The sequence below is a fragment of the Nomascus leucogenys genome, chromosome 19, assembly GCF_006542625.1.
Source record: "Nomascus leucogenys isolate Asia chromosome 19, Asia_NLE_v1, whole genome shotgun sequence".
Taxonomy (NCBI): domain Eukaryota; kingdom Metazoa; phylum Chordata; class Mammalia; order Primates; family Hylobatidae; genus Nomascus; species Nomascus leucogenys.
Genome location: NC_044399.1, coordinates 65,201,292 through 65,214,532, shown reverse-complemented (window position 1 = coordinate 65,214,532; position 13,241 = coordinate 65,201,292). Strand labels below are relative to the sequence as shown.

Below are 13,241 nucleotides of genomic sequence, written 5' to 3'. Positions count from 1 at the left end.
GACACGTCAGCCTCCAAGCCCTGCCAGAGCGCTCGGCTCACAGAGCCACCTTGGAGCAGAACTTTCTGAGTTAGGCCTGACAACACGAGGAGAGTTACACGGAGGACCCATGCAGAGGTTCAGCTCACTAGGAGGGTCACAAAACAGGAGATGAGAAATGGGTCACCAGTGTATATGGACCGAGATTTCATTATCCATGCGGCACAGCAGAGGTCACCTCTGCCACGGAGAAGGCTGTGGGCTTGCATTTCTTTGGGATCACAGCCCAGCCAGCACGTTCTCCACTTAAAAGATTTCATAAGCTCACCCTTGAGGTAGACACAGCTGATTGTAAGGCAGGATTTGCAAGTTTCATAAAATAGGTATAGAGCAGTTGAATTTTATGCAAGGGAAGGAGCCCTGAAAAGCTTGCATAACGTAAAACTTACATCATTCAAGCCAGTCTCCCAGTGGAAATAAACATGGGGTTTCATTCATAGTAGGCAGGTAGCTAGAATCATTATAGCAAATGTTTAGTTTTCTCAGCATTATATCTTGTTGTTAATTTTTATTTTTATTTCAATAGTTTTGGGGGTGCAGGTGGTTTTGGTTACACAGAGAAGTTCTTTAGTGGTGATTTCTTTTTTTTTCTTTCTTTTTTTTCCTTTTTTTTTTTGAGACAGAGTCTCTCTCTGTTGCCCAGGCTCGAATGCAGTGGCGCGATCTCAGCTCACTGCAACCTCCGCCTCCCAGGTTCAAGTGATTCTCCTGCCTCAGCCTCCCTAGTATCTGGGACTACAGGTGCCCGCCACCACGCCCGGCTAATTTTTTTGTATTTTTAGTAGAGATGGGGTTTGACTGTGTTAGCCAGGATGGTCTTCATCTCCTGACCTCATGATCTGCCCACCTCGGCCTCCCAAAGTGCTGGGATTACAGGCATGAGCCACTGCACCTGGCCCTTTAGTGGTGATTTCTGAGATTGTAGTGCACCCGTCACCTGAGCAGGACACACTTTACACAATATGTAATCTTTTATCCCTCACCCCACTCCCAATCTTCCCCCAATCCCCAAATTCCATTACATAATTCTTACATTTCTGCATCCTCATAGCTTAGCTCCCACTTACAAGTGAGAACACATGACACTTGCTTTTCCATTCCTGAGTTACTTCACTTAGAATAATGGCCTGCAGCTTCATCCAAGTGGCTGCAAAAGACATTATTTCGTTCCTTTTTATGGCTGAGTAGCATTCCATGTTGTATACGTACCACATTTTCTTTATCCACTTGTTGGTTGATGGGCACTTAGGTTGGGTCCATATCTTTGCACTTGCGAATTGTGCTTCTATAAACACAAGCGTCGCATCTCACAGTACACAGGCTGCTCTCTAGTCAGTTAACTGCCTGGTAATCATGTGGCCTTCTTTATAATGTTTTATCCCAAATAAGCTCTTTTTGTGTTCTTTTTTTTTTTTTTCTTTTGAGATGGCGTTTCACTCTTGTTGCCCAGGCTGGAGTGCAGTGGCACGATCTCGGCTCATTGCAACCCCCGCCTCCCGGGTTCAAGTGATTCTCCTGCCTCAGCCTCCCCAGTAGCTGGGATTATAGGCGCACACCACCATGCCCGGCTAATTTTGTATTTTTAGTAAAGATGGGGTTGCTCCATGTTGGTCAGGCTGATCTTGAACTCCTGACCTCAGGTGATCCACCTGCCTCGGCCTCCCAAAGTGTTGGGATTACAGGCATAAGCCACCGTGCCTGGCCTATCCCAAATAACTTCTAACTGATTTGGGAACACGTTTTCTCAGCTCGAGTGCCACCACTTAATGAACGTTAAAATGACTCTTAAGGGATTTAAAAAAGATTGTAAATTGAAGTAAAAATCGATGATACAGTAACAGTTTTATGGTCTAATGGATGATAGACACATCAGTTTCCCAGTAAGGCTTCCCCACCAAACCACGAGCTTAAACCCAGCTGACAATTCACTCAGCTCAACAGGTTTGAAATTATGTGACTATCAATGCATTTTGTTCATTGCATGGGAAGGAGGAGATGAGTCCCATTATTTCTAAAGCTGAGTATAAAGAGAAATGTTATTCATATTTCTATTACAGTATTTAAATTTTGCATAATTCAAATTAGCAGTGTGGTGTGGTGGCTCACACCTGTAATCCCAGCACTTTGGGAGGCCGAGGTGGGCGGATCACCTGAGGTCAGGAGTTCGAGACCAGCCTGGCCAACATGGTGAAACCCCGTCTCTATCAAAAAATACAAAAATTAGCTGGACATGGTGGCGTGTGCCTATAGTCCCAGCTACTCAGGAAGCTGAGGCAGGAGAATCGCTTGAACCCAGGAGGCGATGGTGGCAGTGACCCAAGATCCCAGTCACTGCACTCTAGCCTGATTGACAGAGGGAGACTCTGTAAAAAAAAAAAAAAAAGACCAGGTGCGGTGGCTCACGTTTGTAATCTCAGCACTTTGGGAGGCCGAGGCGGGCGCGGATCACGAGGTCAGGAGATTGAGACCACGGTGAAACCCCGTCTCTACTAAAACTACAAAAAAAAAAAGAAATTAGCCAGGCGTGGTGGCAGGCGCCTGTAGTCCCAGCTACTAGGGAGGCTGAGGCAGGAGAACGGCGTGAACCCGGGAGGCGGAGCTTGCAGTGAGCCGAGATCATGCCACTGCACTCCAGCCTGGGCGACAGAGTGAGACTCTGTCTCAAAAGAAAAAAAGAAAAAAAAATAATTAGCAAAGCCTTCAACCTCACTGTAGTAGAAAGTATGATAGAAGCCCAGGAGATGAACAGATCACTTTCAGTGAAAAGGGCGATTCTTACAGATACCCAGCTGGTCCCGGCAGGCTGGTTGTTTGTAGAAGAGCCGTCATTTCTTCTGCTTGGTCAGCAAACACAGAAACCTTAGTGTCTCCTGAGTTCAAAAAGAGAATAGTAATAGTAGCCTTTACCCCAGACTATCCAGAGTAAATGGTACGATTTCAGTATCTTCTGGAATGTGCTAAGGCAACATAGAGAAAAAAAGCTCCTGGGCCTCTGACTTAGCTGCGGGACCCTGCCAGGGCTGCAGCTCCCATCCTCCCCAGACAAGGCAAGCCTCAGAATGAGGCGACAACAGCAGCTGATCTGGAGCAGGCCAGGGCAGAGCTGGTTTCGGGAGCCCTGCAGAAACTCTCCAAGGACAGAAGACTGATTAATTAACTAGAATGCTAATCGATTAGTAAGCAGAGAGAAACGGAGCCACTAAACACACCGAAATACTTGTGTTCATTATTCATTAGTCGCCAGGAAGAAGTCTCTTTGGAAAACGAAAGAGCCTTTGGGGGTGCATTGCGCTGAGTCCAAGCGAGTTGTAAGCTCCTTTGGATAAGGTCACATTCAGATGTGTAGTTTGTGGTTGAAGTGGGGAACCTGCCAAGTCAGAATATGCCTGCCAGCTGTTCAGGAGCCCCCTCTTCTGGACACCAGTGGAAACACACTTTCCTTCCAATGTTCACCCAAATCCTAGCTCACTTGTGGTCATGACGTCCATGTTCTTCATTTCAATCTTCTGTAATAAAGTCAGGGTTTGAAAATTCTTTTTTTTTTTTTTTGAGGCGGAGTCTCGCTCTGTCACCCAGGCTGGAGTATAGTGGCGCAATCTCGGCTTACTGCAACCTCCGCCTCCTGGGTTCAAGTTATTCTACTGCCTCACCCTCCCGAGAAGCTGAGACTACAGGGATCCACCACCACGCCCAGCTAATTTTTTTGTATTTTTACCAGAGGCAGGGTTTCACCATGTTGGCCAGGCTGGTCTCGAACTCCTGACCTCAGGTGATCCGCCCACCTCCGCCTCCCAAAGTGCTGGGATTACAGGCATGAGCCACCGCGCCCGGCCTGAAAATTACATTTTTTAAACCTGATAACAGGATGGACCCATTCCTTCCTAATATACGAAGGTCTTTTATTTCAGGAGCAGGTTATAGACATAATTACCTGTTCATTGACTACCTGTTATTATTTCAATATTATCTTTCATAGCTTTTATATTGATTAATGAGAGAAAAAGTAAAGAATACTTTCTCCAACTTGCAGATGAGGAAACTGAGCTGTATTAAAGTTAAGTAATTGTACCACTTTCAAAAATTTGTCTTATCTTCCAAGACTATATACCCTTAACTTCCTGATTCGGTGTGTCCAAATCATGCAATACATGCTTTGGGTTCCAACTCTGGGGAGTGTTCCAGTAGGTGGATAACCCTTCCCATAATAAGTAAAGTATCCTTATTTCAAACGGTGTTACTTCCTGATCTTTCATCGGTATTTGGCTGGCAGGCGAGAGGTTGTTCAGCAGGCAGATAGGCAGGGTTTATCTTACTTTCACCCCAAAGCAACAAATAACCACATTCTAGATTTTCAAAGAAAATCTTAGTTCTATCTAAGTTTATGTCATTAATAAGTCAACTTATTAAGTGTTTAACTAAAGGTGACTCCACATATGCATATGAAAGTTCTTTTTTTTTTTTTTGAGATGGAGTTTCACTCTTGTCACCCAGGCTGGAGTGCAATGGCGCAATCTCGGCTCACTGCAACCTCTGCCTCCCGGGTTCAAGCGATTCTCCTGCCTCAGCTTCCCGAGTAGCTGGGATTACAGGTGCCCACCACCACGCCCAGCTACTTTTTGTATTTTCAGTAGAGACGGAGTCTCACCATGTTGGTCAGGCTAGTCTTGAACTCATGACCTCAGGTGATCCACCCGCCTCTGCCTCCCAAAGTGTTGGCATTACAGGTGTGAGCCTTCACGCCCAGCCATGAAAGAACTTTCTACAAGTAGTCTCAAGATCAGAATGCAGCCTTTGTTAGGTCATCAGTTGGTTTTAGGTTAGGAGAATGCACTCATTGAAACACAGGATTACATTTTGCTGTACTCCAGAAAGGAAAAACTCTGGAGTTGCTTCTAAGATTCAACATTCCCTGTCTAAGGAGTGTCCTTCCAGTGTGATACATTTGCAATGAATTTGTTCATTAGCAACATTAGTGTCCTAGGAGCTCTTTGTACCTCATGCCTTTGCTAGATTATATTTCTGAGATCCAAGAAAAACTGCCTCACAACGTGTCCATGATGCAAAGTCATTCTCAGCCATTGCCTAAAGCACATGCCATTTCCTCATCCTCTTTGCAGTCCAAATCCTTGGGTGACAGTAAGAACCGCCACAAAAAGCCCAAGGACCCCAAGCCAAAGGTGAAGAAGCTTAAATATCACCAGTACATTCCCCCAGACCAGAAGGCAGAGAAGTCCCCTCCACCTATGGACTCAGCCTATGCTCGGCTGCTCCAGCAACAGCAGCTGTTCCTGCAGCTCCAAATCCTCAGCCAGCAGCAGCAGCAGCAGCAACACCGATTCAGCTACCCAGGGATGCACCAAGCTCAGCTTAAGTAAGTCCAGCAAGCCTGGGAGGGTGGCTGTGGGCAGAGGTTGGGAAGGGTGTCTATTAATACCTATCTGCCAGCACCGTGGGGCCTAGCAAGTCCTGTATTGCACCATTTCCTCATCCAGTATGTTTGGAAGGTGACTCAATTTAGAAACTATGCACTCCTTTTCAGAGCCGTAAGACTAGGAGGAAGCAAATACAGGGCCCTCTTTATCTGCAGATGTATTCCAAACCCTCAATGGATCCCTAAAACCTCAGATAGCACTGAACTCTACATATACTGTATTTTTCTTAGGCATATATACCTATGATAAGGTTTCATTTATAAATTAGTCACAGTGAGAGATTAACTATAATAGCTAGCAATAATATAGAACAATTATAGCAAGATACTATAATAAAAGGTATGTGGATGTGGTGGTTTCTCTCTCAAAATAACTTATTGTACTGGACGCATCTATTTTTGAACTGCAGTTGACCTCAGGTAACTGAAATCTTGTAAAGTGAAACCGCCAATGAGGGGGGACTACTATAAATCAATGCCCTTGATAAGAGGCCCCTTTGGGAAAAAGGAAAGTATTAGCAATTTCAGGTTGGACTGTGGAATGTCTAAGAACGTGATACTGGAATTATGAGCAATTCTGATGCACTTCTGCTTTTGGAAGGAACAGAGCTGAGCAGCTGAGAGACACCCTCAAAGATTGACTCCTGGGCCAGGTTGTGTGACCACATTGCTAGGTCACCTTTTATTTTGTTTAATATATTTTTTATTTTTTTATTTTTTTGAGACGGAGTTTCACTCTTGTTGCCCAGGCTGGAGTGCAATGGCGCAATCTCGGCTCACTGCAACCTCCGCCTCCCAGGTTCAAGCAATTCTCCTGCCTCAGCCTCCCTAGTAGCTAGGATTACAGGCATGTGCCACCATGCCCAGCTAATTTTGTAGTTTTAGTAGAGACAGGGTTTCTCCACGTTGGTCAGGCTGGTCTCGAACTCCCGACCTCAGGTGATCTGCCCGCCTCGGCCTCCCAGAGTGCTGGGATTATAGGCATGAGCCACTGTGCCTGGCCAGGTCACCTTTTAAATTGTCAATATCCCCACATATAAAGTTGAGATGTGTATTCCTCCTGTGTCATCCTCAGACTATGCTAGCAATTACTCTGAGCACTAAACACAACCAACCTTCACCAGGTGTGTTTGGCCTCCCCAGGACAGAGCATCAGCTGAATCACAGGTGGATGTGTCCTCTCTCATAGGCCAAAGTCCCCGCCACTCCCTCTTATCTCCCTAAACAAAGTTCAGATGTCACGCACCACTTACCATCTATCTGGCAGTGTTGTTTTTCCTCACCCTGGTCTCTTCTGCTGGTTTATTACATGCCTGACCCTTGCAGCCAATCACTTTGGGATCCGATCTAAATGCAAGTTATCCCACCAATATTTGATTGTACTTGAAATACCTCTTTGTTTGTTTTTTAGGGAACCAAATGAACAGATGGTCAGAAATCCAAACTCTTCTTCAACGCCACTGAGCAATACCCCCTTGTCTCCTGTCAAAAACAGTTTTTCTGGACAAACTGGTGTCTCTTCTTTCAAACCAGGCCCACTCCCACCTAACCTGGATGATCTGAAGGTACAGGATTTGACATGAGTTTCTTTCTTTTTTTAAACAAATACAACAATATGTTGTTAACATCACCACGACCAACTGATACCTGGAGAAAGAGAGTGGGAGGGGAAGAAGACTACAGGAAACATTGGAGGAGGTGACAGAGTTTATCCTGCTGTGGTTGAACACCCCAGTTGTCTAGTCCATTTTATGCAGCCGTAACAGGATACTGGAAACTGGGAAATTTGAAAAGAAAAGGAATTTATTTCTCACAGTTCTAGAACTGAGAAGTCCAAGGACATGGCACCAGTATCTGGCGAATGCCATCCAGTGGTAGAAGGGCAGAAGGTGGAAGGGCAAGAAAGGGCAAGAGCATTCAAGATAGAGCGAAAAGACAAACTTTACGTTTATTTTACCATAGCAAAAAATAATTTTTAAGTAGGCTATTTCTAGATAAGAGTAAGACAGGAGACAAGTGAGACAGAAGATGCCTTAGCCACAGAGAAACATGATCCAGATATGATAGTGCCATCTGTCAGACCCCTCAAAACCCACTTTTGGGAGGCTGAGACAGGTGGATCCCTCTAGCTACACATGCTCAGAATCATTGGCTAGTGAGAGTTACGATAATTAGTATAGGTATAAGGAGATGATGATGATGACGATGGTGCCTACCTTTTTTTTTTTTATTTGAGATAGAGTCTCGCTCTGTCATTCAGGCTGGAGTGCAGTGGCACAATCTCGGCTCACTGCAAGCTCTGCTTCCCGGGTTCAAGCGATTCTCCTGCCTCAGCTTCCCTAGTAGCTGGGACTACAGGCGTTTACCACCACACCTGACTAATGTTTGTATTTTTAGTAGAGACAGGGTTTCACCAAGTTGGCCAGGCTGGTCTCGAACTCCTGACCTCAGGTGATCCACCGGCCTTGGCCTCCCAAAGTGCTGGGATTACAGGCATGAGCCACCCTGCCCAGCCCCTACCAATTTTTTTTTTTAATATAAACCATCTGTCATTCATTCTGTGTAGATTTGCTTTAATTTTCACCCTGCAAGATAAGTTTTGTCTTCCCAATTTAAAAAGTGAAAATAAAAACCAGAGTCATTAAGAGGTCAAATGATAGGCAGTTTAACCAACTTATGAATGACAAAACTGAGGCTTGAAGCTAAGTAACTTATTTCAAGGGCTTTCCTATTGCATGAGAGATGAATGGAAAGAGAGGGAAGGGCAGGAGGGAACGTGGCTGGACTTGACCACTCACTGTGTGTATGGGTAGAGGTGCCATCTGAGTCTTGGGAGAGTGACATCAATGACAGAAAGAGGGAGAGTAGAATGAGGAGTTGATGTGAAGGGACAGTGGCAAGTTCATTCAGTTTGGGAAAGTCAAGTCGCAGGTACCAGCAGGACAACCGAGAGAAAAGTGATCCGTTTCCATCGGTAAGAATTAGCCAGGATGTGTTGTCAGGGGTGGGACAAGAAATTTCAGAATCATGTGCAATGTGTGGAGCACTGAACCTAGAAGGGTGGATGAGATTGACAAAGAACAAAATGCAAAGAGTGAGAAGGAAAGAGAGAAGAGGAATGAAGGAGGCATACGATGCAGCCACAATTGGGGAGAGGAAGAAGTAAGAGGAAGGAAGTGAGGAATGTGATGACCCCCCAAATAGAGTCAAAAAAAAAAAAAAAAAAAAAAAAAAAAAGACCCCCAAATAGTAATCAGAAAGGTCATATAATGAAGGTGACATTTGCAAGCAATTTTCATGTTTTGCTACACAAAAGGAAAAGAACATTGAGAGAAAACTCTTTGATTTCTTTTTGAAAAGTTCATGGTTATATATCACAGTATGTGGATAATTTTTTGCATCCTATTAAAAAAAACAAAAAAAACTGGCCGGGCACAGTGGCTCACGCCTATAATCCCAGCACTTTGGGAGGCCAAGGTAGGCGGATCATGAAGTCAAGAGATCAAGACCAGCCTGACCAACATGGTGAAACCCCATCTCTACTAAAAATACAAACAGTAGCCGGGCGTGGTGGTGCACGCCTGTAATCCAGCTACTTGGGAGGCTGAGGTGGGAGAATTGCTTGAACCCAGGAGGCGAAGGTTGCAGTGAGCCGAGATCTCGCCACTGCACTCCAGCCTGACGACAGAGCGAGACTCTGTCTCAAAAAAAAAAAAAAAAAACCAAACAAACTGGAGAGAGAGAGCATACCAGAGAAACAGAGAGAGAGAGAGAGAGTGAAAGTTTAAAAAACTGAGAGAATACCTTATTGATATTAAGATATAATGATTCATATTTTAAGGTGTGATAATGTTATTATATTATGGCTTTTTAAGAGTACTTATCTTTTAGAGATAGAGACCAAATTATTTGGATGAAATTATATATGCTTTGCTTCAAAATAATTCAGGAAAGGTAGGAGAAGTGGGTTGGAGTATAAAAGAAACAAGATTGGGCATGAGTGATATTGTTGAAGTTTGTTGATGAGTATATGAGGTTCATTAGACTTTCTATCTACTTTTGTGTATGTGTGAATTTTTCCATAATAGTTTAAAAAGTTATTAATGATGAAAACACTAGTGAATGTAGGAAAGAGGTGTATACAAACCTTTGTCCGGAACAAGCCCATACAGTGTAATATTCTGAAGTTTAAGGTAAATTAAACTCAACCGTATTCATTTTATTTTAGAATAAGAGCTACATTATTTAATAATGTAGTTAAATTATTCAGTGTCAAGACAGATTCTAAAAATAAATGTAGAACTCATCAATTTTAAGTAATTCAAAATTAAAATAATAATGAGTTGCCATTTTGTACTTTTTCAAACCAGCAAATCTAAAAGAAAATGATAAAACAATTCCAGCAAGACTGTAGGGTAAATAATTGCTAATGTAAGTTAATTCAATCCTTTCTATAACTTTTAGCTGATTATAAAGTAACATATATTGACTGTTGAAATATGATAGTATGTAGAGAAGTAAACAGTATTTTGAAAGATAATTAAGACTCACAAAAAGCAGATTATATTTCCTTCTATGTTTAAAATGCATATAAACATTTTGTTTTAAAATAATTGTCTTGAAAAAATTACGTGTACATAAATTACTGGCATACTTCTTTTCTTAACACATCGTGAACATTTTTCATAACTGTTAATATTCAAGAAATTTTTTATTTTTAATAGCAGCATATCACTTCACCACCTAGTTAACATTCCACTGCTGGACACTTAACTAGCTACCAGATTTTTGCTATTCAAAATGTGATTTCAGGCCGGGCGCAGTGGCTCACGCCTGTTATCCTAGCAGTTTGGGAGGCCAAGGTGGGCGGATCGCTTGAGGTCAGGTGTTCAAAACCAGCATGGCCAACATGGTGAAACCCCATCTCTACTAAAAATACAAAAAATTAGCCGGGTGTGGTGGTGCACACCTGTAATCCCAGCTACTCAGGAAGCTGAGGCAGGGAAATTGCTTGAACCTGGGAGATGGAGGTTACAGTGAGCTGAGATCCTACCACTGCACTCTAGCCTGGGTGACAGAGTGAGACTCCGTCTCAAAACCTATATATATATATATACACACACACATATACATATGTATATACATACATACACATACATGTATATATACTTATATACATATATCTGTATATATATGTGTATATATGTATATATATATATGATTTCAATGACCTTTGTGCCTACATTTATTAGTTTCTCTGATTATTTCCTCAGGCTAGAATAAAATTCCTGAATTAAATATATTAATATTGTTTAAAGGTTTTTTTTTTTTTTCTTGAGACGGAGTCTCGCTCTGTCACCCAGGCTGGAGTGCAGTGGCGCTATCTCGGCTCACTCCAAGCTCCGCCTCCCGGGTTCACGCCATTCTCCTGCCTCAGCCTCCCGAGTAGCTGGGACTACAGGCGCCCGCCACTACGCCCGGCTAAAGTTTTTGTGTTTTTAGTAGAGACGGGGTTTCATCGTGGTCTCGATCTCCTGACCTCGTGATCCGCCCGCCTCGGCCTCCCAAAGTGCTGGGATTACAGGCGTTGAGCCACTGCGCCTGGTTAAAGTTTTTGATACATACTGAAATTTCTGCCCTGAACATTTATGTCAGTCTGTTCCCAGAAGCAGCTTGTCAAAGCAGCACTTCTCAAACATTAATGTGTGAACTGAATCACCTGGGCTCTTGGTAGCATGAAGATTCTGATTCAGGTCTGGGGCGGGACCCAAGATTCTGCATTTCCATCTAGCTCCCGGTGATGCTGATGCTGCTTGTCTGAGGACCATACTTTGAATAGCAATGTAATAAAGAGCTTTTCAAAAACGTTGTGGCTCACGCCTGTAATCCCAGCACTTTGGGAGGCTGAGGCGAGTGGATCATCTAAGGTCAGGAGTTCCAGACCAGCCTGGCCAACATGGTGAAACCCCGTCTCTACTTAAAATACAAAAACTAGCTAGGCGTGGTGGTGCGTGCCTGTAATCCCAGCTACTCAGGAGGCTGAGGCGGGAGAATTGCTTGAACCCGGGAGGTGGAGGTTGCAGTGAGCCGAGATTGTGCTGCTGCACTCCAGCCTGACCAACAGAGCAAGACTCCACCTCAAAAAAAAACTAATTTTGTTTAATTTTTGCTGCTACTTAATTAACACAAAGTCTTCTTATTCATTTGCCAACTTAATAAATACAAATATATATTCATTACATTTGCATTTCTTGGATTACTAATGATGATATACATACATTACTGTCCATATTTTAAATTTTATTTTTGTTTCTGAAAAGCTGGATCATATATCCCTTGCTCATTTTTATACTGGGTATCAATCTTCTTTTTAATCAATTAGCACACTTGATACCTTGAGCTTTTTAACACTTTATTATTTGTGTCGCAATTCTTTTTTCTCAAGATAGCTATTCGTATTTGCGCTTTGTAGTTTCTTGACTTACAGAAGTTTTAAATTTTGTTTTCGATATTTTTCTCAAACAATCTTTCCCTACAGAGTATCAGAATATTTCCCTATAGTCTTCTGTTTTATGAAATTATTGAAATTTAGGTATTTAATATGTTTCCTGTTTTAATTACAAACATAATACATTTATGTGACATATTTAGGACATACAGATAAGGAGAACCATTATTAACATTTAGCATATTTTTATCTGGATTTTTCATACGCAAACATAGGTTTAAATATATATATGTATATATATACATACATTGTTTATATAATTTTTAGAAAAATACAATCATTTCAAACTTTGTTCACTTATTACTATACCACAACAATTAATCATCCAATGTCAGCAAATATTTATAGCATCAGTTTTAATGGATCTGTAGTGTCCCATCATTTGCATACACTATCATTTACCTAACCAGTTCTCATATTTGTAGATATTTAGAGTTTCCAGTTTATGAACATTATAAAAATTACAGGGATAAGATAATTACATGTGAATTAACATAATAATATTAGTAAAACTTAATATTGCACAACAATTTGCCAGGCACTATTCCAAGTGCTTTATACATTTTAAGCCATTTTAACCCTCACAAAAATGCATAAAGTAAGCATTATTTCCTCCATTTCCCAGAAGGGAAACTGAGGCACCGAGTGATTGATCACTGAGTTAGTAACAGGCAGGGCCAGGAGTTGAACTGATGGTCTTATCGCCACATACTCTCTCAGTATACGACTATTATTCAGCTGGTCATTAAAATTAGGACATAAACGTTTATATGGAGCCGTGGTTCTCAAAGTCAGGTCCGGGCACCACCTGAGGACTTGTTAGAAATGCGTATCAACTGGGTCAGAAACCCCACAGTGGGGCCCTGCAGTCTGCTTTGTAACACACCGTCCAGTGGTTCTGGCGCGTGCTCAGGTTTAAGGAAGAGAACGTGGTAGGAAGAGCCCTCACCAAGGAAGCCAGAAAAGCTGCAGACTTTGCTGTACTTCAAGACTATTGTTGGAGGGCTTGTGTCTAAACCCAGGCAGATATGTTTTCTCATCTATAAAATGGGGACACAGATGGCCATGAGGGATGACTGGCAGTAGATTAGATGACTTCTACCATTCATTCAAGCTCTACGTTTCTATGACTCTAAGGCCATGAAAACACCATATATGATAAAGTTAAAAATAATTGTTAAAATTGTGCAAAACTGATTTATATCAGGTATAGGAGAGGAAATCGGAAAGAAGTATAAAAAAGAGGTGGGTATTGTAGAATTC

At 42.4% G+C, this 13,241-nt stretch overlaps 1 protein-coding gene across 2 annotated transcripts in view; it reads left to right on the top strand.

Moving 5' to 3' along the window:
* The window catches only part of MYOCD (myocardin), a 102,759-nt gene that overhangs the window by 72,994 nt on the left and 16,524 nt on the right, over positions 1-13,241 (top strand). For both annotated transcript variants that reach the window (XM_003262594.4, XM_003262593.4), the window contains exons 8-9: positions 5,157-5,410; positions 6,882-7,035. In XM_003262594.4, the coding sequence (XP_003262642.2) occupies positions 5,157-5,410; positions 6,882-7,035 (408 nt within the window). The remainder of the gene's footprint in view (positions 1-5,156; positions 5,411-6,881; positions 7,036-13,241) is intronic.